Source organism: Stegodyphus dumicola, chromosome 1 (assembly GCF_044657685.1).
Source record: "Stegodyphus dumicola isolate Sdum_Otavi_A_Nest chromosome 1, ASM4465768v1".
Taxonomy (NCBI): domain Eukaryota; kingdom Metazoa; phylum Arthropoda; class Arachnida; order Araneae; family Eresidae; genus Stegodyphus; species Stegodyphus dumicola.
In genome coordinates this window covers 131,513,738-131,539,286 of record NC_140768.1, presented here as the reverse complement: position 1 = coordinate 131,539,286, position 25,549 = coordinate 131,513,738, and the positions used below count along the sequence as shown (strand labels likewise).

General features: G+C 31.8%; 2 protein-coding genes across 2 annotated transcripts in view; one reads left to right on the top strand and one right to left on the bottom strand.

Moving 5' to 3' along the window:
- Positions 1-15,345, top strand: part of Atg14 (autophagy related protein 14) — a 108,824-nt gene extending 93,479 nt beyond the window's left edge. The window contains exons 9-10 of the mRNA XM_035350123.2: positions 5,919-6,096; positions 15,105-15,345. Of these exons, the coding sequence (XP_035206014.1) occupies positions 5,919-6,096; positions 15,105-15,161 (235 nt within the window). The 3' untranslated portion in view covers positions 15,162-15,345. The remainder of the gene's footprint in view (positions 1-5,918; positions 6,097-15,104) is intronic.
- A 684-nt stretch (positions 15,346-16,029) lies between these two features.
- The window catches only part of LOC118181051 (NPC intracellular cholesterol transporter 2-like), a 61,187-nt gene continuing 51,667 nt past the window's right edge, over positions 16,030-25,549 (bottom strand). The window contains exons 5-6 of the mRNA XM_035350126.2: positions 18,987-19,076; positions 16,030-16,242 (exon numbers count right to left, since the gene is read on the bottom strand). Coding sequence (XP_035206017.1) covers positions 19,031-19,076 — 46 coding nt within the window. The 3' untranslated portion in view covers positions 16,030-16,242; positions 18,987-19,030. The remainder of the gene's footprint in view (positions 16,243-18,986; positions 19,077-25,549) is intronic.

Genomic DNA, 25,549 nt, shown 5'->3' with positions numbered 1-25,549 from the left:
AATTCCTTCTTTTATCAAATAATTTAATTTTGCTGTGTTTAATAATTTGCAGGTCTAGGAATTCAATAGTATCTTGATTCGTATTCGTTTTATTAAGTGTTAAACTATTTGGGTAAATTTTGAATTGCTCAAAGGTAGAATTATTATTGAAAGTTATAATATCATCTATGTATCTAAAAGTATGAGCAAATAGCTTTAATTCATTTTTATTTAAACTTCATATAGTAGGTAAGTTAGAATTAAAACTTACTATTTACTTACTATTTAGTATTTTTAAAAATTTTTTATGTAGTATTTAAGTATTTTCTAAATATGAAATTATATTTTTAAATATATATTTGTTTTTTAAAAAATTGTGAATTAGTTCTTTTTGTTTCTTATTGGTTTATATGGATTATGTCTAGTTCTTTTTTTAGTTTCTTTTTATTGATATGCATATTCGTGTCCGGGAGGTTTCTGTAGACAAGGGTTTCTAAAATACATTGGTTTCTTCTTATTTTTTTAGAAAATTAATTTTTTATTAATTTTTTGAAAAAAGTTTAATTCTTGACTTTACTTGTTTCTCAAAAGACTTCATTAGTATTTTATTTTCAGAACTTTAATTCTTAATTATTAATTCTTAAATGTTAATTTCTAAGGGTACCACTTTATTGGTATTACTTTTGGTTTTGACTTTTACCCTTGCCTGCATGAATGACGAAACACGAATTGAATGATTGGAGAGTTAGGTTTGGAGGCAACTTCCCCTTGATAAGTCTGTCTCCTGCCTACTCAACGGTCATTCACTTATGCATTGTTTTTAAAAAATTGTTTAATTTAATTTTAATTTACTAAATTAGTGAATTTATTTTCATGGATTGATTTTGCACTTGATTTGCTTATGCTTCTGAATTTAAATGATATTGTAGATTAGTTCGAGAATTAAATCTTTTATATGTTTGCACATTTTTTTAAAAATTATTTTGGCTTTTTTCCTTTTTTTAGGATTTAAATTTGCTTTTTTACTTTTATACATGTTTGTTAAAAATTAAATATAAATTTGTTTAAATTTATATTATCAAAGATATAATTATGGGGAATTTTCAGCACACATGCAATTAATAATGCAGTGCATATTTGAGATATAAAATTATGTAGTTAATATATATATGATGAAAAGCATTTCCCATGGTAATGTCGCTACATGTAGGTTAAACGCTTATTGAGATATTCAGTATTATGAGAGTTAAATATTTAATATGAATTGTTCTTTCAAATTTACACTTTAAATAACATTATCCCTTATGTTGTAACTTCATGATTCAAAAATATTTTTACTAGCTACTAGAGATATATCAAGGACATAGATTCCGTAACACTCATATGCACAAGAATGTTATATACTAAAATCCTTTGTAACTTTCAATGTCAAAATAATAGCACTGAAGGTCTAAATTTAAATTCAAAATTTAGGCAATAAAAAGTATGTAATAAGCTAACAGTCAGAAGACTTAAATATGGTAAACATTTATGTTTCTGCCAGTAACAAGTCTTAACCAATCAGTTATCCAGAATATAGTAAATTAACTACTGATCCCTTTTTATGTCCCAATGCGTGATTTTTTTAACCCTTTTGGGACAAGCACTTCAGTTAACCCCTTTGCGCCGGGTAGCGCAAACGCACGCTTATCGCGTAGGCCGGCAGCGTCTTATGCGAGCGTCTGTCCAGGACCGGGGACTTTTTTGCTATTAAGCCTAAATCCATGAAATTTCCGAAGTATCAACGCATTGTTTAATAATGCTCTATAGAGTATTTAAACGGCTTATTCTTTATAGATATTTTTATTTATACTTTAATTACCTTATTTGTTGTTTAAATTCATATTTTACACATTTTATTTTCATTACTCACCATTTTATGACTTTTAACATTATACATCTGAAAACTAAATATATTACTTAAAATTCTCTTTTCATATGAAAAATTTGAAAACAGGGATCTACACACAGTCCTACATTACATTCTTTGCACTTGTAATAACGACATTGATGATTAGGACATTAATTAATTAAGGATTAATGATGATGAGGACATTTTGGACATCTGTATGCCGACGTACTCGGCATACAGATGTCCGAAATGTCCTCATCATCATTAGATTCGCCAGATTCTTTATGATCAGAATATATCATAGTATCACTATCACTACTATCAGAATCTGTTTCAGAATCAATATCTGAAATATTTTGCATCATTTCTGCTATTTCATGCTCTGTTAAACATTTTCGACGCTTTGGCATTGCAACGGTAAAAACAGAAAGAATTCACGTCTAACAAGATCTAATTATTTTCTAAAAACTGAACTGCAAACCGAAATACCCAACGCTTTAGCGAAAATAAAACTTCTCTACTTACAATAAACAACTACCACGTGCGAATATAAAGAGACGTCATAAGTCACGTCATTTGGAAACATTTATTTCCCCTTTTGTTTATATAATCAAAAACACGTGTATGTGAGTCATGCTTCTCTCATTTCGAGTAGAATGTCTAATGTACATGTATCTGAAACCATATGGACATACAGTGCCATCTTGTGACAGAAATTATAGTTTTTAAAACGTTCCAGGACACTGGCGCAAATACGTGACAGTCGGGGCTAAACGGGAAAACGCTCTGGCACGCCTGCGTGTCGGCCGGGAAGTGAGTGTGTTCGTTGCTGGCACGTAGACGTGACAGTCGGCGCAAAGGGGTTAAGTGAATCACTCTTTTGGGATAGCATGCTGATAGGATGCACTTAATGCTGCTAAGCGTAACTTTTGAAAAAAATTGTCATAAATTAAATATGTGGTGCAACTATCCTAATTTTTGGCACATATGAGAGGAATGCTCATGTAATTGCCAGAATTAAGTTGAAAACCTTTATCATTATATTTTTCTTGCCATTTGAAATATAAAAAATGTTTCATTAAACAATATACAAAATATTTTCCTCAATGCGAGCCAGACTGTAAGAGGAATGAATAAAACCTCTAAAATGATAAGACATATATCTAGTAATGCCAAAATAAAAACAAAAGTGTTTAGAAGCATGAGAACTTCTCCATGTGTTTATATCAGCTGATGCAGTTGAAAGCCAGCTCTATTAATTTACATTACTCAACCCATGATTTTCGCTTTGATTCCCAAACAAAATACCAAAAATAAAAAATATTGCAACCGAATGAAGGTCAGCATTTTCAATAAATTTTGCCATAATAGACATAGGGCTACATCTAGTGCCAAAAAAAGATACTAATTAGATGATTTACCTAAGCTATGATCATCTTCATAGATTATGAGTCACGCAGCATAACAAAGTGACAAAGATTTTCCTGGTTTTAAAATCCATCCAGGGCCGTACCCAACATCTTGAACATCTTAGTTACATGAACATTAGTAAATAGGTTAGAGAAGGTTTGTTAATAAATAGGAGGTGCAAGCTTGAGGGGGTGTAGACAGTTCTTTTCCTGTCACACTCGTTTAAGATGTCAAGAAAATAATTGGACTTGTACTGGGATAGGATGAAGATGAACATGACATGCAGGGTACGAGAGTTACTTTATAAAGTTTGCCTAACAATGATCATCTGGATCAATATGTGATTTAATTGTATATACAGCAAATTTATAAAACTTCAGAGACAATCTCATTGGCAGGCAGATATTCAAGGTTATATGTCGTCACATTAAAAAATTTCTAACTTTTATATAAGGTGACTTTAAAATATTGTTTATTTTTTTTCCAAAATTAAAGTATGTATGTTTTAATTTTAAATCATCTCTATGATTTTTTTTTTTCCTATTACTTACTTAACCATGACCAATAGATCGAAAAAGTATGATCAGCAGATATTGCAATAGCAGTTTCTACAGTTGGCATCGCAAAATTTGGAAATGTATATTAATTACTTGGAAAAATCTGACAACAGATTTTCATTGTCCAGAATCGCTGGAAGTTACATTGCTGCCAGTTAAGAGAGATTCCACTGTATTGCTGAATGGAAAAGATTTTTAGGTTTAAAGATTTAATTAAAGATAAAAACCTTTTCCTGTGCTACAGTATTTAGATAGTATATATGCTTTAACTCAGATAATCCGCTGGAAGATGGTATCAGATGAAAGCCATTAATCCATCTCAATCACAATAAAAGATTTTACTTCTGTAAAAAGTTTTGAACATCTTATCACCTGTGTTCACATTGAAGATACCTTGGTCAACTCTTCTTCATGATCACTTTGCTTTTAGAAAGCAGTTTTCTATGTTGTGTGCCCCCTTTTCCTTTTGGTGAGCAGAGAAAGAGCGGTGAACTGGGGCAAATATATGTGTGTGTGTGTGTGTGTGTGTATAAGGTAAAAATATGAAAGCTTATAATTTTAATTGGCAATAGTCCCTCTTATTCATTTTAATTTGGGTATTTCTCTTTTCTGTCCTAAAAATTATAACTATTTATAGTATATTAATCTAAACTATGTGATTTCAAGATTAATCTACATTATGATATCTTGCATAATGCTGCAGTGCAGACACATTTTATCCAATCACTGAATGTGTCTCTTTTCTTGCATGCTTAGCTGCTGCTAATACGTTGCTTGTATGTCTTAAGATATATTAGCTTCCAGAAATTATGAAGTGCATATAGTGCTCATTTTATTTTTGTTGGATTAAGGAAATGTGCGTCAACCATAAATAAAATGGAAGCAATTGAATTCGCCCATGTCTGCAAGGTTCATCCACCTTATGCATCTAGTAATGCCACCTACAATTGCCAAGTTATTACAATACAATAAACCATCATCAATCTATTATACTTATACACACACATATATGTATATGCAGGAAAACGATATTTTAGACATGATTTAAGATAATGAAATGTGATTACATAATGTGTAAACCACTGGTGAAATAGTAATCAATAATTATTGGTTTTTGATTTTATTTAATTATGGCAAACCACTCGAAGGCTATATGCCTAAAGAAAGGGTTGCCTTGATGGAGAACTTTCTAAGGGAAACTGGCTTGTATACATGTTACACATGGCTAAAATCATGAAAATGCCCATGCATCCAGCTTATCCACCGGGATTCGATCCCCGAACCAATCTAATAGTGTTCAGTGACTTTTACCGTTTGGCCACTGGTGGGCCCAAACATCAAAGCACTCATGCAGCCAGTCCATTCACAGGGACACAAACCTGGACAGAACTACAAATTTCAACGGCTTTTACCACTCAGCCACTGATGGAACAAATAATTATTGACTGTTGTCATCATTAATTCGTACAGAATGATTATTGACTGTTCTCAATAATCATTTGTAAAACATCACCAATAGAAACAAGAAAGAGAAACAAAACAATGACCCCTCTTTTTTTTAAATTCTAAAATTGGGCAGTGTTCAATCTTGAAGTTGAAGCCAAAAGGATATATGCAGAAAAACAGTGTGCAAGTGTTTGTTTTCCCACAGTTCTTGAGGAATGGTTCAAAATGAGATTTAGAATCTGGCCTTTGGAAACGGACCACAGTAATGCACTTATTCACACAGCTTTTAAAAGTATGCATTAGTTGATTGTTGAAGCAGGTCAAGTTAACTTCTAGCTGCAAAAAAGAGATTGTTTGTTAAAATTTTTAAACTTGAATTTTTGGGCTGTGCTGGATATATAATAAACTTGAATTTAAATGCATTCTGGGACTAGAAATCAGGACATTCTATTTAAAATAGTACTTATCATATAATATTTTTGTATAAGCTAGAATAATATAGTATTTTTAATGAATTAAAAAAAGTTTGAAATTCTGGATTGCATACATTAGGATTATATATAGAGAGAGAGAGAATTCAGAAGAAGATTTTTTTTTTTTTTAATTAAATAATGATATTCATCTTATATTCTTAGGTGTAGTCCATTAGAGGAGGAAAGTTTAGTTGAATCTATAGAAATGTCAATTTCCAGGGATTTACTTCCAATTGATGAAAGTGATTCTGATGATACTGAATCTGAATATGTCCATGTATCTGAAGAAGATATTCTTGAAAGTCCTGAAGCTGCTGACAGTAATGAAATGCACATGCAGGTATAAATGAAATGTGATTTTTTTATAATGGTCTGATATTTTTTAATTAGTAATAGTTTTAAAATATTACTTGCAGACTTGCCAGGATCCTTAATAAATTAACATGTACATTTTAGTAGAATTTCTTCCGTACTGTGAATTTATCATATAATTCTTACTGATGTGCTGAGTGCATTATGTCATTCATAAAACAGACAAATTAAAATTAAATTATCGTAAGCTGTCTAAAGGAAGTTTGTTGTATTAAATTATCGTAAGCTGTCTAAAGAAAGTTTGTTGTTCAGTGGATTCCAAACTAGTGCAATATTTTTGGGAATGAGTAATGGATAATTTGGCTAAATTGAGTCTTAAGTATCTCAAGCAGATATATTCCTACCAGTGTGAAACATCATGAGAATTGTTTCCTCCAAGCGAAAATATACAATCGAGACATAAGAATTCTCTGCAGATAAGATCTGAACATATTACTGGACAAAACTTTAAAAAAATCCCGAATTCCTTGTTTTGGGCTGTATGGCTGTTTAGGGCTCTATGGTTTAGGATGATAAAGGTCAGTATGTACTTTTCTAAATAGGTCCTGAGGTGGTCCTCAGGGGCTCTTCCAAAGTTATTAATTTTATTTTTGACAGTTCCTCAAAAATTGGTTTATATTTGGTTTTTATTGGTTTATATTTTATTTTATTTTTAATTTTCATCTAATTTGAAATTTGTACACTTCAACAGTGATAATGCCTGAATATACTTAAGGTTTTATTTTTCTATAAAAATTGTCTGAATATGCTTAACATAATGTATTAAGGGCTTAATGACGTTTTTACACTTTCAGTTTTTTATTCATTTGCACATTGAGAACTAATAGAGATGCTAGTTATTAGCATAAGATAATAAATATCGTTTATGTACCATGAACAAATATGTTTTTAAACAAATATACATTAGTAATGGCAGGAATTCGAAAAAGACTACTAAGAAACTCTCATTGGCTGAAATTAAGAAAGAAGAAATCTTTTAGTATGTTTTATTTTTGTTTTACCTTCTGTGAGGTAAAAGTCTTGAACTTCAGATTAGTTTTAAAATATGCATGCTTAACCTATTTTGTGTATTCAAAAAATAGCATTTAAGATTAGCTGCTCAAGTCCTGTAGATAATCCAGAATAATATATATATATATATTTTTATCAACATAAATGGACTTTCTGGAAACTTGAGCAGTATTTTATTGTTTCAGAAAGTTTGAAAACAGTGCTTCATATCAGATATAGTTAGTTATTAATATTTTAATTGATGCAAATAATTTCACTGCTTAATGAAAACTATTTCTTTGGAGTTTCACCAAATTTGTAATGTATATTAAGTAAAATTATCAAAATGTTTATTTACACTTTAATTGTGATTAATGATTTTAGTGATTGCTCATTGGCTAGTTGTTATCTGTTTAACACGTTGACACCGGCCTAACCCACTGGTGGGTCATACTTGTCTGTTCTGTGGGGCAGCATGGCCCATCGTTGGATTATGCTTGATTGTTGTGCAGGCTGGCATGACTCACCGATGGGTCATGCTTGTAAGTACGTAGTACAAAATTTAATTTTATTTTAATTCTTCAACAGTATACATTAACATTTCAACATTATAATTAAACATTCAATACAAAACAAATAGCTTAAAATGTAACTTATAAATGAAATATAATTATTAATTTTTTAAAAGCAGGCTAAACAAAGTGCCAGCTTGCCCTTACAATTATCGCAATATGTTGTTACTGTCTTTGCTTTATTTGTGGCCTGTTTTCAAAGCTCACGAAAAGGACTGCTAATTCAAAATGAATATCCACGCCGCTGTCAACATGTTACTTGAAAGCAAGCTGTTGTTAAAGTTGATTTGTTTTTGGTACACAAGCTTTGGGTTTTGAATTTTTCAGACTGGTATTTTTATTGAATTATGGCTTATTTTGATCAGTTTCTTCATTATACATCATTTGCAGTATGTATATTTGATTGTATAGTTCAGATGTAATCAATATATTGAATGTCACATGAAATCCAACTTTATGATTAAAATAAAACAGACAGTAGATCATATGAAAATGCAAAGCTTTGGTTTGAAGCACTGTCTTACAATAGCGTGACTTTCAGGATTTCTCTGAATTCTGGCCTCATTTCTGAAACCTAAAATTTCATCTTTGTTTTTTTTAATTTATTAAGTATTTTTATTCACAAAAAAAGGAATGTGTACATTCTTGCATGAACTGTAGTAAAAGTGTTCACAAACACTAATTAATTGTAAACAAATAAATATGTTGCCATCTAAATCATTAGGTTTTTCAAAACCAGGTAACATGAAAAATCAGTTGTGCACTTGCCATTATTCGAACCAAGGCCACTTACAATATAGCAGCACACAGAAGAATGCAATAATTCCTTATGTTCTCTCTCATGTAAAAGGAAACTAAGCAGGGGCACAAAATCCAGTCAGCCAAGTCTGGATGGTAAATCACCCAACTCATTTTAGTTCAAGTGCCATCGTAGAGCTCTTTTTTTTTTTTTTTTTTTTAAAGCCAGGCATTGTGAAAATTGGGTTATGCCCCTGCTGAGATTTGACCTACAGAGCTTACAGTGACTAGCTTTATATGCTGACCATTGAAGTGATGAGAGCATACATGGAAAAGTGTGATGGTTCTTTGCAGCCTTAACTAATAAATGAAACTTAAGCATGAAAAAAACAAAGCAGTTTAAAATTTTACATGAATCTATTTATTTATCGCTTAATATTTTTATTTGCAGCCTTAACTAATAAATGAAACATAATTGAATGAAACTTAAGCATGAAAATAAAAACAAAGCAGTTTAAAATTTTACATGAATCTATTTATTTATCACTTAATATTTTTATTCCAAGAATTAACCACTTGCGCTACGACTAAACATCACGGTTGCGATGCCGTGCGCGACAATATAACAAGCGGTAAAGTGTCTCATTTATGCTGCTTCGCGTCTGCGAGTGCAATCCAGAGCTGTAACTCAAGAAATAAACAATCTCGTTGTTAGGCTATGTATGCACCACGTTATTTTCATTTTTTTGCACAGTTCGAGACAAAAGCATCTCGACGTGCGTGGCACATCTTTTTAGCGCAAGTGGTTTTGGCCTTTTAAGTGACATTTTGACTTTTGCTAAATTTCATAATAGCAATGCACTGCTAAATATCATTATATTTTTATATATTACTATTTTAAATTTATTTATTATTACATTTTTTTAAATGAGCAGATTTCTATCTGTCTCTATTTATATGCATACAAGTTGTTACCCAGCATGTGTTGCAGTGCTACTTAAAAAGAAAGAAAGTGTTTAATTCTATTAAGACTACATATAAGGCACTATTATTATAAGTGCTTTTGGATGCACAAATTCCCCCCCCCCTCAATCTGGTACGTACACAAATAAACCAGAAGGCTTTCCAATGCATAAGCAGGCCACATACCACTGTCCATGTGAAAAGGCATGGATTTTCGCTATTTAGTCCACACACTTGTAGCAATTGTCTTGTGCTTTGCTGATGGTCATTTGCAACAAAAACTGCAAACATTTAAATTAAATGGCGTATCTGTATGAATCATTGGGATATTTGCCAACAATAAATCTTTTCCTTTAAATTTTCCATTTAAAATTATAGCTTATGAGCTAATGAAGTGTCCCAATGTGCATCATTTTCAAGAAGATTTAATTCTTGGAAAGATTCACATACTTGACTGTTTACTCTTCTCAGTTCTTGGAAGGATGTTTGTCCATGTTTGTTGATTAATGGTATTCGCAGGTTGTTTGGTGAATTGTTTGGGTGAACAGTGTACAGATGGCCTAACACATGGGTCGAATATAAATTGGAATCTCCTGTAACTGACTCTTGTTTGTGACGCTGAAATTTTTCCCTTGTTACATTACATGTGTAGTATTTTGGCACTTCAAACTAAAGTAGCATCTTTGCAAATATATCATCCTCACATAATGAGAAAAATGTCAGTGTTGCTGCTGTGTTGTCAGTTTGGTGAATTTGAGCATTGAAGATGGTGGATTATTCACTATCTTCAATGCTCTTACATGTGCATTTGGCGCTATGAAGTACACACCCTGTCCATTTTCAAGGTGCACTGCCAAATAAACAATTGTTGAATAATGATCATGGATTTGAGATAATAAAATATGCCATACTGTTTCATCGCTACTTCATTTGGTATTGGTCAATTTCATTAATAGATTCAACTGCATTTACTAGGCGAAAAACTGCCATATCACTTCCTTTGTTGACATATTTGCAAATATATTTGATCAATTTTACTGAATTGCAATACTCTACATTCTTTATATGTTCTCGAGAGTAAGGATTATCAATGAGCCTTTTGAATGAGTGAATTTGGTACAACTCAACAATTATCAATGAGCTTGGATTTGAATCCTGGAAGAAAGCATGGATGTTTGTAAAAGTAGGGGAACCTCAATACACACAAAGCCAAAAGTCATCTCAAGAGGTTTGGGATAGGGAAAGATGAGTGGGAGACCCTTTGACTACTCCCCTGGTAGTTCTCCTTAAAATTGGGGTAGAAGCTTAACATTTAGCTATGTACAACAATATCTCAATCAGCTATGATATTGCAGAGATGCTGGTGTATGTTCTACCTGTTCTAGCTGTACCAAACTCTGCCGAGTAACTCACCTTTTTCAATTAACTACGGTTTGCAGTGCTGCTGAAAAATTAGTGCATCATAACATAGCAACTTGATCAAAATTGACATTTCAGTTTCAGCAGAAAGACTGGGATGGCCTTGTTCTTGCATTAAAAGCAGACTGGAAAATTAAGTGAAATATAATTTGAAATACAGTAAATGTCTGTGTCTAATTTACTGTTCAAATTTTGAGCACTCATTTACCTTGGTTCAACAGACATTGTTACAACAGATCAGATATTAGAATAACAGCTGGTTTCAAAACAAATTTACAAAGAGAAAGATGAAATGTAATTTTGTTATTGAAAATTATTAATAATAGTAATTTCATTCATTATTAATAGTAATTTTATTGCTGTGCGAATTTATGTGAGGAATTTTGAGGTTTTACTGAGATTTCAAAGATTGAAGTTTTGTATATTTATCAAATACATTTGTGAATTTCAGATGTCTTTATTATTATTTCCTGTTTCTGATTATAAATGCTGGTTTATTTCTATGTTTAAATAACTTGATATTAATTAAATGGGTATTAATAGTTGATTAGAATTTAGATGATAAATATGTTGCAAAGTATTTCCACTCCAAAATTCAACCCAGAACTTGAGTTTAAATTACTAAACTAACTATATCTGTTTGCGTTGAAAGAATTAAGTGTTAGTATTTAAAAATTTAAAGCAGTCACTCTTCTCCATCAGCCATAAACTTCAAAGCATGTAATGTGTTTGATCAGTCAAATCCTCTAGCTTTTAGATGAAGACAGTTTATTTAAGTCGTATTCCTGTTTGAGAATGAATCAATATGTGAAGAATTTCCTATTAAGGGAAAAAACCCAAACTTTTAAAATGGGGAGAAAAGGTTACTACATCACTGATATTTCACTGGTTAGAAAATTGTAATAAAAAAAATGTACATTGTGCTTATTAACTACTAGTTGTATATTTTATTATTATGCATGTGTTAAATTTTTCAAAATGTGTTAATGTAAATCCAAGGACTCAGAATGTTCATGATATTTAACTTGCAACTGCCCCACTAAACTTGCAACTGCCCCACGTGCAATGAATTGAAAGTTAATCTGTCAGCACTATCCTTATCTTCAGGGCAGATATTTTTATTTTATTTGGCTTATAAATCCTTACTAAACGTAGTATTTCATCTCGATGTACGCCCTCTTTGACATGATTTAAATCAAATTCCTCGTCATTATAATTCGCTTCCAATAAAGAAGAAAGTGACACAGAAGTTATTGAAAACGAAAAAATTTCGATTGGCAAATTAGTCGGTATTCTCGACAGCAATTATAGGACTTTAACAGCAGAACTTTGTAACTGAAGAAGAAATTATGTCTGTTTATAGAATTAAAGAGAAAGTATTATCACATAAAACGAAGCAACTTAAACAACTTACATTGAAAGAAATGTTTAATAAAGTAAACAAATAAATATTAAGCTTTTTTTTTTGTAAATTTTGATACCCTTTAGATCATAATTGTTCTTTATTTCATAAATTACGGTTTCATATTTTTAATTTTATAATTTCTGCATGCCATCTTACCAGATTTAAACTGATGATCTATAATCCGGAAAAATCGATAATCTGGAATCGCCCAAGTCCGGATTAACGACTTTTGACTGTATTTATCATGTCATAAGTGGTTCCCATGTCCAGCTGTGTGATTTGAATCGTGATGAAGGCATAGTTGATTTTTCACATATTATGTTTCCAGAAAATTTAACATTGGACCCAAAATAAAATGTGGTGGTTAATTAGTCCCCAAGTGGAGTTGACTGACTCTCCTGTCTTTTTGCAACTCATCTTTATTAAATGGGGAAGAATTAAAGGAATTATAACAATCCCCTCTGTGTGTTGTCACAGTATAAATATCAGTGGTTTGCATTTCAGTGAGAGCATAGTTGGTTTTTCATCTTTTCTGCTTCAAAAAATTTTAATGGTCTGTATAAGGTAGATGTTTGTTTATGTACAATATATTGATTCATAAAACTATTGGAAATCCATATTTTGTGTGCTGTCTTATGACTAGGAATCCTCATCTGTTTTGCATACTGTAATAGTGATATACAAATTAAAATATTTTGAAATGGAACCATTATAAAAGGTCTTATTCTGCTGTAAATCTAAAAATATCAGGTTCATTTCCCGCTACCCTAGAGTGCTCTATTGCTTTGCAAAGACTGTATTCGATCATAATAAATTTGAGCTAGTAGTAAAATGTTCACAAAAAGATTATCTTTAAATTTTCAGAAATATCTATTTATTAGTCCAAAGGGGCAATCTGCCCTGAAGGACTATTGTTTTCATTTTGTGATTTTGCGTTGAAACCTTTAAAAGGCTGTATCACTTTTCAGATCATTGCCACCAAATATTATCGTCCTGTATTATATTTGAAGAAATTAAATAATGAAGAATTTATCTGAAGAAATTAAATAATGAAGAGTTTGCATAAATGTATATACATAGCGTATTCGGAAACTAAGTACCATTTCATTCTAGCGCCGTCGCAGCACTGTGGTAGGCGTCCCGCGCATGCGCACTAGTCTTTCTTGTTCACTGACTTTCAATTGTCGCCATTTTGGTTACTCTATGTTGCGTTTTCAGTTTGCTGTGCACATTCAAAATGTTTAAGACAATTAGTTATCCCGCTGACTGTGAGATTCGTGCCGTGATTAAATTTTTGAACGTGAGGAATGTTAAACCGGCCAAAATTTATCGTCAAGTGACAGAAGTTTACAGTGAATATGCGATAAGTGATGGAATGGTGAGAAAGTGGGTAAGAATGTTTAATGCAGGTCGAACAAATGTCCATGCCGAGGCTCGGAGTGGTCGGCCTTCTGTTGTCGCCGATGATTTGGTAAGGAAAGTTGATGAAGCAATTCATGAGAACAGACGCTTCACAATGACAACTCTTTCAGGAGCATTTTCACAAATTTCACGTACTGTTTTGTTCGAAACTGTGTTCCCGATGGGCTTAAAAAATGCTCACTGATGTTCACAAAACAAAGCGACTTGGTAGTGCCCTGACATTTCTCACGCGGTGCAGTGATGAGAGAGAAAACTTTTTAAACCAAATTGTGACAAGTGATGAAACTTAGGTGAATCATTTCACACCAGAATCGAAACAACAATTGATGGAGTGGAGACACATTCATTCTCCGAAAAAAACAAAAGTTCAAAGTGACAATGTCATCACAAAAAATCATGTGCACTGTCTTCTGGGATAGGAAAGGCGTTTTGCTTACTGAATTTCTTCCCAGAGGTGAAACCATTAATGCGGCACGATATTGTGAGACTTTAACAAAACTAAGGCGTGCCATTCAAAACAAACGAAGAGGAATGCTCAGTAAAGGAATTGTGTTGCTCCATGACAATGCTCGGCCCCATACTGCTGGTGTCACTCAATCGTTAATTAGACAGTTTCATTGGGAGCAGTTCGATCATCCGCTGTACAGCCTGGACTTGGCGCCATCCGACTATCACTTGTTCCTGCACATGAAGCGCGAGCTTGGTGGCAAGCGCTTTGGATCTGACGATGACACGAAAAATGCTGTGGAGTCGTGGTTATCGAAACCGGTCACCCGCTATGACAAGTGTTTGATCATTGGTGGAAACTATGTTGAAAAATAGTTTAAGACGTGCATTTTCATGTAAAAATAAAATTGGATTAGAAAAAAAAATTTTTTTTTTTTTTTTTTTCCCCCAAAACGATACTTAGTTTCCGAATACGCCTCGTATGTTTCTTGCATTGTGATAAAACAACAGTACCTAGAGCCATCAAAATTTCATTAACGTAATTTTCCATAGAATATGGGCCTGTGCAAGCCCTAATTTGAATTTGAGATTTGTTTTATTATCGATTTCATATTTTGTAACACTTCAATGAATTTTTGATTAAAAAAACTGAATAATTTCAAAGCGAGAAATGGCAACGTTGTCCAGAAAAAAACATTTTATCTCCAGTGTGTGAGACTGCGTATTGGAAATTATAAAGATATGCTCAATTTATTATTTTGCGATTTTGCTCTGGAACTGAATTTTATGGTTTAAGTGCAAAGAACTTGATATTTAATAAATAAAAGTAACACACAAAATGTTAAAAAAATGCCCCTTTGGACGTAATTTAAAATCTGAAACCTTTCAGATTTTTTAAAAATTATTTTTATATATAATCATATTTTAGCAACTAAAATGTATAAGTTGTGATTATTTTTAATGAATCATTTCAACATTATAATGACTTATTTTAAATATAATATGATTTTCTTTTTTAAGGCATCCTTTGTGTCATCTGTGTTTTCTTTCTGGAGGGCAGCTACTGGGCAAAAATGAGTCATCTATATCTGTGATCATTGAAATCAACCAACTGTTGTGTTACTTAGATCTGACATAAGCAGATTTTAAATAAATGTCTCTTAGCATCATGTAAATATTTTAATAACCATTTTTGTAAAGGTGCTCCTTTTTATGAAAATTTTAAACCACTTTTCATAATAAAAATGTTTTAAAAATCTTGTACCATTGCTTTTAGAATTTCATCTCATACATACAGTGCATGATATTTGTAGGTGTATTCTTCAAAATTTCTGTGGCTAAAACAAGTGCAAATAATGTAGAGAGTAAATAACATACCTTTACAGTATTATTTTTTCATTAAAACTATTGGAGAAGAGAATGAAAGAATTTTATATAGATATGATTGGTGATGACATGTGAAGGTCAGAATCTCTTAAGAAAAACCAGTTTGTTAATTAAAAAGAGTATTGGAGAGCTTTTCAGTGTAGTTAAGATAGGAATTTTATGTTTCATGAAAAGAATAATTTTTATTCTTTAGTGTGGGGGAAAGGAAAATTAATAAAATTTGTCATATTTAGATAAAGCTGTTACATGTATGTTTAGAACATAAAATTTAGTTATAATGCTATGAAATTTCTATATATTGAGTGAAGAGATAATATATGCTTACCAGTGGCGGAGTGGCTAAAGTTACTTGAACTCTGTAGTTTCTCCCTGTGTTTGATTTTCAAAAGCTGAATGGGCTCTTTCCATAGGTTTTCATTGCTTGCTTTCATGTAACATAGGTATGAGCTTAATTTGTTAGCTCATTAGGCATAGCTCATAGCCTTTATAAGCATTAAGTACTTTTCGATAACTGATTAACAACTCGCCCAACAATGAAATAATGTAAGTAGAAAATTAATAACAGTTCCATTAAAAGATTTTATTTTCCAAAAAATGGACGAAATGTGACATTTTTTAAAACACAGTTTTATATGTTAACAACAAACATGAGACCAAAATATAAACATTTTGTTAAATAAAATTTTGATTTTCTTCAGTTCTCTTTAAAGCATGTCATTTTATTTTGGCACTATATTACCCAAATATGAAGATGTGCTTAAAATTTTCAGTTCTACAAAGAAATATAATATATATACATTAATAATATATAATAATACATTATAATATAATGTATTAAATTATAGTTTTATTTTCATTTCATACAAAATATGAAATAAAGTGAAAAATCTGATCCTGCTTTTTAAAATGTATATGGTATTGGAAGCTGAATATGAGGAAATTCAAAGTATAAAAAGGAAAGAAAAATTAGTCTTAAATAATTAAAAACATACAGTAATGCATGCTTTAATGATTTAACAGTATTTTCCCCCTTTCTTAAGACTTATTTTTTTTCAAATCTCCTAAATATTGCTTTATCAAGAAAGGAAAATATAAGCTATTTAAAAGAAACTAAAATATGCAAGACATAAAAACAATCCAACTCTTTATATTAAGCTTTTTTAGCAGTGAGAAAAGTTTTACTTCAAATTAATCAAGACACTGTTGTCATTGTTATGAAATGCACACTACATAATAGGTTCCAATTTAATTAATCTTCACATGAATAGTAATAAACCAGATCTCCATCCAAAATTTAAAAATATTTTTATACTTAAGTAAATCAAAATTACTATAAACACAAATGTAACCTTATTAATTAATTAATTGAATGTTATGGGGGGGACAAATTATTTGGTGTTTTCTTTTATCAAAGGTAGTTTATTACAGTAAATAAGCCATAGTAAATTATTTAAAAGACTTTTTAAATAATTAAATCAGTAACTTAATGTTATTAACTTTTCATTATCAATCAAGAAATATTTTTGTGTAAGTACAGGAATAAAAAAAATGTATTTATAATTTTTTATTCGTTGATAAAATTGTGCTCTTTAAATCTAATTGCATCGTAAAAATATTCACATCAGTATATGATACTGAATATTAAAAGCAGTTTTTACACTAGGTGCCTGAATAAGATGCAGTTTCCTAAATGTGATCATGTATTTTAAACGAATACAGTACACTCCCGATTATCCGCAGAATTGTGTGGCGCGGCTGCTGCGGATAACAAAAAACGTGGATAATCCGAAAAAAGCTAAAAACGGGTATAGCAAATAAGAAAACAGTCATTCAAACTTTGAAAAATCGTTTTATGTACAATGAAATGTAAAATAAACAGCAGGAAATGTTTAACTAACACTTAATATTTTAGCTTATTACGCTTAATATATTCTCCCCTTGAAGTCCAATTTCTCCAATTCCATGTCGCTACTTAAAACGAGTCAACCAGCCAGAAGACGCATCAAAATTTCCTTTCAGGCCTAACAACTCAAAAAAGGCTTTTGTCTTCGCCGCAATGATAGGACCATTTACAGGAGTACCCTCTTTTTGAACTTGAGCTAACCACTCTGTCAATGCCATGTCTAGCTCATCAACCCTTCATAGTTTTTCGCGTTTTCATTGCGGAAGCACTGTCCGACATTGATGCAAAGTTCACCACTTTGTTTTTTTGCTTTAGAATGTCACGCACTGTTGTTTCCGCGATTCCGTAATCCAATTCCATCTGCTGCCTTGTAGCGCCGTTTGCTACTTTGGAAATTAATTATAGTTTTTGCGCAATCTACAACACAACTCTCTTTCATTTTCCTGACATTTTAAATCGGTAACGAAAAACACAAAACCAAAAGCACTGAACACAAAGATAAGAAATTAACTCCGACTAGTTCGCAAACACTATCAGGCTTAAACTAACAATGGCGAGTGGGAGGAAGTGGACGTGTCAGTAAGATTAAGATGAGAGAGGGCAGTGGAGCTGGCACTGCAAGGGTGAGTAAGAAATCACTTACTCATCAAAGGGGAAGGTTCCGAGAAGGCCTAGGATATTTTTGCTATAAATAAGCACTATGTTAGCAAATTTAACGTTTCTCTCAGTTTTGTGAACATTTTTAAAATTTTGTGCGACAGGCGTGGATAATCGGCAGTCTACTGTATATTAAAATGAAAAACATTTACTGCACAAATCTGAAAAATTTCAATATTATTACATATAATCTATAAATCATAACTGGAATAAAAGTAAATTCTGTCTAAAGGCTGACATTTTGTAAGTGAACACTTAATAAATTTTAAAAATGCTAGTTATTTACATCACTGGTGGCCAACTATGTGTCCTAATGTGACTAAATTGGCCAAATTTATTATTATAGTATTGTAAACTGTAGATTTCTCCTAATATAAATATTAAATTTCATTTAAACTTATCACAAGTCTCAAACTGTATATACGACTTAGGGTTGGATTTATTCTCTCCTTTTTCTCCCATTCTTATTCCTATGCAGTGTATACCATACAAAGTTTCATATGTTCACCTATTCCATTCATCATAGAATGGGGAGGAGCTTGCTAGTATAATAAAAAAAACTGATTTCTCACAATATAATTGAAAAGTCAGTACAATTAAAAAAAAATGTTAAATATCATCAGCTAGTTATTTTTGTTCCATAAATATTTAACTTCTAAAGATATTTGTATGTAAAAATGTTATCTGGCAATCAGCTAGTTCTTTTTGTTCTATAAATTGTTAATTTTGTTTCTGAACCTGTAGTGTAATATTAGAATACTGTTATTAGCTATTAAAAAAAAAACACTTCTGCTTAAACTTGTGTAAATATATAGAATTTACTCTTATCATTTTAACAAAGCACTCTTATCATTTTAACAAAGCAAACTATTAGTATTATGAAACAAATTCTATAACTGCATGAATAATAAGCTTAATATTTTTATCAACAAAGAAAATTAATAAATGCATAATACCTGTACAAAAAAAAAACAGATGTACATTTTTAGAATTATGAAGCTCATTTTGCTTCATTTTCCTGTGGGGAAGGTGTGGGCAGAGGGTCCCTGAAAGAAAATGCATAATTAAATAAAATCTCTACTGCTGTATAATTTTAGAGTAATAAAATTAAATAATGATTTCCTACCCCTTGAATACTATTTTCAAGTTGTTTATGAAATGCCTTCAACTCTCACAATATTTTTTTTATGTGTTGTTTGTAATAATGTTATTAAACTATGCAAGAAATTAAAAAACAATGTGCAACTAAATATCTTGAACAGCAGATTAGATGTGTTTTTGAACATGGTTCCAGTTTCAGTTTAAGATCTCGAACAAATAAAATATGTTTTCAAGTAATGATAATTATGATCACATGGCATATGCTATTAAAAGTATCACAAATGTCAATTTTTATTCTACCTTCTGTAAGAAAATTCTTCCATATCATACTAAAGATTTTATAAAAAAGGAAAAAAACACCTATACTGTATTATGAAAGATGTGGCATAAAAACATTGCCGACACTATATGATTTAAACAGATTTCACCTAATGAAAATGAGGTTGAAAAGTAATAATTTCGTATGTCATATAAAAACTGAATTTTATTTGATGTAAATAGATTTTAGTATTTTCTGGGTATCTACACCTCCATGAAAGTCTCGAACTCTTTGGTGACTTTGAAGAGAAACATTTATTTGGGTATTTACGTGTATTTCAAAGATGTATTCAGTGATGCTTTTTCCTTTCTTCTTTTCTTTTTCCAAACAAGAAGCACACCCTTAATTTTTGTGCTGTTGTGCCCAGTAGTCTTTTTACTTTAAAAAAAAAAAAAAAAAACAGTTGCAAATACTAGAAATCTAGCGCAACCTTTACATGAAAATCCTAAAATGAAAAGGAATAAAGAGCCACATTACGCTCTGTGTGTGTGCATAAGATTAAGTCCGAGATTTTATTGAAGATTACGAAAAACTGCAGTATGGAATCCATTGCTAAGCTAAAATGCTTTAATTCTTCTCGTAGGAGGGATATTTTGCAGTCATACTGGTGAAAGTCTCCAAAGAGGCTATGGAAAACCATTTTCTCACTTACCTTATATGCAAGGCCACATAACTGTTAAAGTGTTATATATTTTATGGAAAGGAATCACTTAAGTAGAATTTTTGCAGTCTGAAAGACTTCCTCGTTTGATTTATTTCTTGCATCTGAACCAGTTATGATTACAGGTTTCGTACAGAATTCTGCACATGGAAAATAAGTACTTTTAAGGACCATTAATAAAAAAAAATTAAGGATCTGTTAGTAAAAGGGAACTGAATAAATTCAATTAAATGTATTATCTAAGGCTGATCTTAACTTTTGTAATACCATCCTAAGAACAAAATAGATCCATAAACAGGATGCATTATTATTAAACATAATTTAATAAAAATAATTATAAAACAAATCTGAGATAATAATTGGACATATTTGAAAGAAGATTAGAGACATTTTATTTATGTTGACTTTTTCTTTTATGTCTGTCTCATTTTGTCATGTATTTGCTCAGTCTAGATGTATAGTAAATAGCAGGTAGATTTTATGTCAAACAGCATAGGTTAAAAAGAGAAAATCATAATCAGCATGACTGGTAACAGAAGACTAGCTGTTGTTAGTGCTGCTGCATGCCTAGAGAGAGACCTCCTGATAGAACAGATCTGAAAGTCTGACATAGGCACGGTTGGCAGGTTTTGAAAGTTAGTTATGCTCCATTTGTCTGACGCAGTTAGTATCATAGCCTTTGTGTAGAGTTAATATACTTTAAGCTTCCAATAAGCTACTAAAGCACCATAGGTGATAAGTAGTTTTGTATTATTTTAAGTCTCACTAGCTGCAAATAATAAGTTTTAAATTAATTTTTACATTTTTTTGCTGTATCTTGTGACCACGGTAATAAAAGTAAGGATTAATAAAAGGCAATAACTAGCTTTAACATGCAGCAATAACTTTTAAGGATGAGTAGTTAGTTACAAATAATTAAATTAAGCAGTTAGATATCCTTGGTCATTAAAAATTTACACGGCCACTATTAAATTTTACTTTTTAAAAATATTTGTTAAAAAAAAGCACTTATTAAAATCACAATCTAATATCATTTCACAGTTTAAAATGCATGTAATTTATGAGATGCTTAAATGATATTATCACAATTACACATTAAAAGTTACAAAACATTTATATTTTGCAACAACAACACTCAATAAAATATTAATGCAACTTTTTTATTTGAAGCCTTCTCATACATTTTGGCTAATTTATATTAATTTTCTTCTCTATAAGCATCTTTTCTAACAATTAGAAATTTGTTTCAACATGTAAACCAGTATTCCCACTAGTTTCTGCATGCTTAGTAACTACACAGTCAGATAAAGGTTTAAATAAGTTTTTAAAAAGAATTTGGAACATAAAGGCACATTCTTATGCTAGAATGTGCAAATACACTACAGCTCGTGGTGATGTAATTAAACAGGAACAGTCAAATTCAAACTAAAAATGTTGACTAGTAGTCAATCTAAGTTAGCTTAGTAACTCTATCGTCGTAGCAAATACAAATGTCAGCAGCAATAACGCAAAGATGGAATAATTACAAATTATCACAGCTGGCAGGAAGTAATGCAGCTTGCAAGAAGAGACCTGAAACACTGTCTTACACTCTAGAAACTTCATTTTAAAAACTATCTAAATGATTTGCAATCTGGTGGGGAGAAGGAAAGGGGAAGTTATAATAAAGGCTGAATTTATAAACAACTGGAAAAACAAAGATATGTACAGTTAGCATAATGAACTGTACATATCTTTAAAGGATAATTTTCTTTCTCTTTATATATCACTTTCTCTCTTCAAAGCATTTCCTCCTCATTTTAGAATTTTTGGATTTAATTATAAAGATTTCTGTTATTCTAAAAAACTAAATGCATTTAGGATGTATAGAAAAAGTTGCTAGTTGTATTTCTTTAGTAATATGAACATTCAGAAAAAAATATGAAATTATGTATGGTATGGGCCGGTGTAGCAGAATTTTTAGAATTTAGTGACATACCGAACAACAAAATCTAGAATTGACAAAACTTTTAAAATTTAGCCAGGCACTGGGAGCAGAATTTAGTAAGGCAACTTAGCATCAGGTGGGAAAATGGGAAGCTCTATGTATGATGCATTGAGACATATAAGATGAATCTTTTAAACAGTTTTTAATTTCTTTATTACTACAAAAATTCCTCTGTTCAAATGCCTGTCCATGTGATAAGATTAGAATTATTTTGATATTTTTAATGCTTGTGCCTGGTGAAAACGAGAGAAAATAAAAGGAAGATAAACATGTTCAAAATATGACTTCTGGTATCAGAAGTAAAATATTCAAATATTATGTTTCCATTGTTCTAATACCATGACGACATTTTTCATTTTGTCACATTTTTTTGGAAACTTCTAGAATCGTGGGTCTATAAATCTTGCCTTGAAATCCTTCTAAACTTTCCAAGTTGCAATGTCTAAAATTCTGATGAAAAATTAACCCTACCAATTCTGAAGCAGCAAAAGACCAGAAATGTTTTGGGAGAAAAAATAAATAAATAATAATAATAAATATGAAAGCTTTCAGATTTTATATTGCACCCAAAGGGCATTTTTTTTAAACGTTTTGTGCGTTATCTTTATTTATTAAATATGCTATTCTCACTTAACCATGAAATTCAATTCAACAACAATATCAAAAAATACTTAAAAAGAGCATATCTTTAGATATTCCGATTCACAATCTCGCATGCTTATTTATTCCATACGGTGTTGCAATTGCTCGCTTTGAATTTGTTAATAAAAAATTCGTTAAAGTTTTAAAAAATATGAAATAGATAGCAAAACAAATTCCAGATTTGAGCTTCTAGATGCCCATATTAGAGTGGAGGACTATGTTATTCAAAATTTGATGTCTCAGGTTCCATCGTTTTTTCACAATCGCAGATATATACATGCAGATTCTTCATTATTTAATTTCTTTAAATATAATGCAGGTCTCTAACATTTGGCTGCAAAAATTTGAGAAAAGTGAAATGCCATTTTAGAGTGAATGATGCAAAATGAAATTAATAGCCCTTCTAGGCAAATTGTGCCTTTAGGTTTTTTTAAAAAAAAGAAGGGGAAAAGTGTAAAATTAATTTTATATTCTGCGACTTATATGGGAGAAAACTCTTACCATGAAAATATTAAAAAGAAGACATTTTTAATTAATTAGATAGCTATTTTGCTTTTAAGAATTGTTTCGCTTCTTTTGTAAATTATGCTTTATAGCATTTATTACCTTGTTTATTTTTCAGATTCAAAATATTGTATAATAAGTCACTAAAATGGAAAGCAATGTCACTTTATAATATTATGGAGAAAACTAAAAATGTTTTATTTTAATGCTATTTCTTAAATATAATTTCAGTATACTGTCATTATTTTAATAAAATCTATCATGTTTATAATGTTTAAAAAAATTGAAAATTCCCAGATCGAATTTAAAAATTTTCTGTGGAAACTGATCCTAAAATCGCCAAATTTAGAATCGTTTAATAAAGAATTCACATCCCCAAAAACGAAAATTTGTTCAAGAGCTCTTTATTAGAAAAAATGTAATTTCGAAAAGCTTATGTTTCACTGCATTATCGTATTGCATATATTATCATTATTTGTGTAATTTACACTGCTCGACATTGAAAATGCAACACCAAGAAGGAGTGGTCAGAAAGTGATGAAATTTGGAAAAAAGACAGAGACAGCAAGCAGCAATAAGTTATCTTTATTTCAAAATGATAGTCAGAATACATAACGAAATCAACGTCGGCTCAGTAGGATGTAGGACCATCTCGGACAGCGATGCACGAAAAAACACGTCTAGGCATAGAGTCAATAAGAGTGCGGATGTTGTCCTGAGGGATGGCTCTCCATTCCCTTTCAACCATTTGCCACAGTTCGACTTCTGAACGAGGCAGGGGCAGAGTCTGCAAACGGCGTCCAATCACATCCCACACATGTTCGATTGGTGACAGGTCAGGAGAGTACGGTGGGCAGGGAAGCATCTGTATACCTACCTTGCAGAGCATGTTGGCAGATGCGAGCACTGTGTGGTCGGGCGTTATCCTGCTGAAAAATTGCATTTGGCAGCCTCTGAAGGTAGGGAATTGCCACTGGCCGCAGTACATTATCCAAGTATCGTTGAGCCGTCATAGTGCCCTGAATACGAACTAGAGGTGACCTGGAATCGTAGGCAATAGCGCCCCAAACCATTATGCTACGATGTTGCGCGGTGGGGCGTTCCACAGTTACTGCCGGATTAGATGTCCCCACGTCGACGCCACACACATATGCGGCGACTGTCACCGGATAAACAGAAGCGTGACTCATCTGAGAACACGACGTTTCGCCATTCTGTCATCCGCATCGCTCCAGGCCGGCACCATTCTAAGCGTTGGCGTCTATACTGTGGGGTCAATGGCAGTCTTCTTAACGGACGCCGTGAGTGCAGGCCACGTTCAACCAATCGACGGGAAATGGTTCTGGTCGACACGGGAACATCCAGGATATCTTGCATATGGTGCAAAATCGCAGTACAAGTGACTTGCGGGACCGCCACAGCTTGTCGGCGGATGCGTCGATCCACACGTGCTGACGTCACTCTGGCTGCACCTGCACCCCTCCTTCTTCCCACATTTCCTTGTCGCCATAGCCGATGCACCGTACTCGCATCCATGTGGGTATCAGCTGTGATTTGACTTAAGGACCAAACCGCCCTTCTCAGTCTGATCACCATACCCCTCATAAAATCGTCTATCTGCTGGAAGTGCCTTCGTTGACGGCGGCCTGGCCATTCTCTCCTATTACATCTATCCTCCGGGACAAAAACCAACTTTCTTCGATAATTCGTCTGGCAGAAATAACAGCACGAATATTGCCCATTCTGCACGTTCTTTCCCTTTATCTTACTTCACGAGTGTCAGAGAGCTGCGCATTTCAGATCATTCACATAACTAAGTGACATGCGTTTTCTCTGAAATTTGCATAAATTTCTGACCACACCTTCTTGGTGTTGCATTTTCAATGTCGAGCAATGTATTAATATTAGAATGTTCTAAAGAAATTGTCGAAAAGTTCACAATTCTCGGAATAAAATTTTTCTACAGAAATTGATCTTAAAATCGCCAAAATATTGATAAGTCGCCAAATTTACAACCGTTTAATAAAAGAACTTACATCACCAAAAGTGAAAAGTTCTTTAAAAGCTTTTATATGCTTTTGTATATGTCAAAAAATTCACTAATCTCGGAAATAAAAATTTTCTATGGAAATTGATCTTAAAATCGCCAAAAATGGTGATGAGTCGCCAAATTTAGAACCATTTAATAAAAGAATTTACATCCGCAAAAGTGAAATTTTGCTTAATAGGAAAAATGAAATAATTTCGAAATGCTAATCTTTTATTTCTTGTACAGACACTCGAATATCGCATCGTTTATATTAGA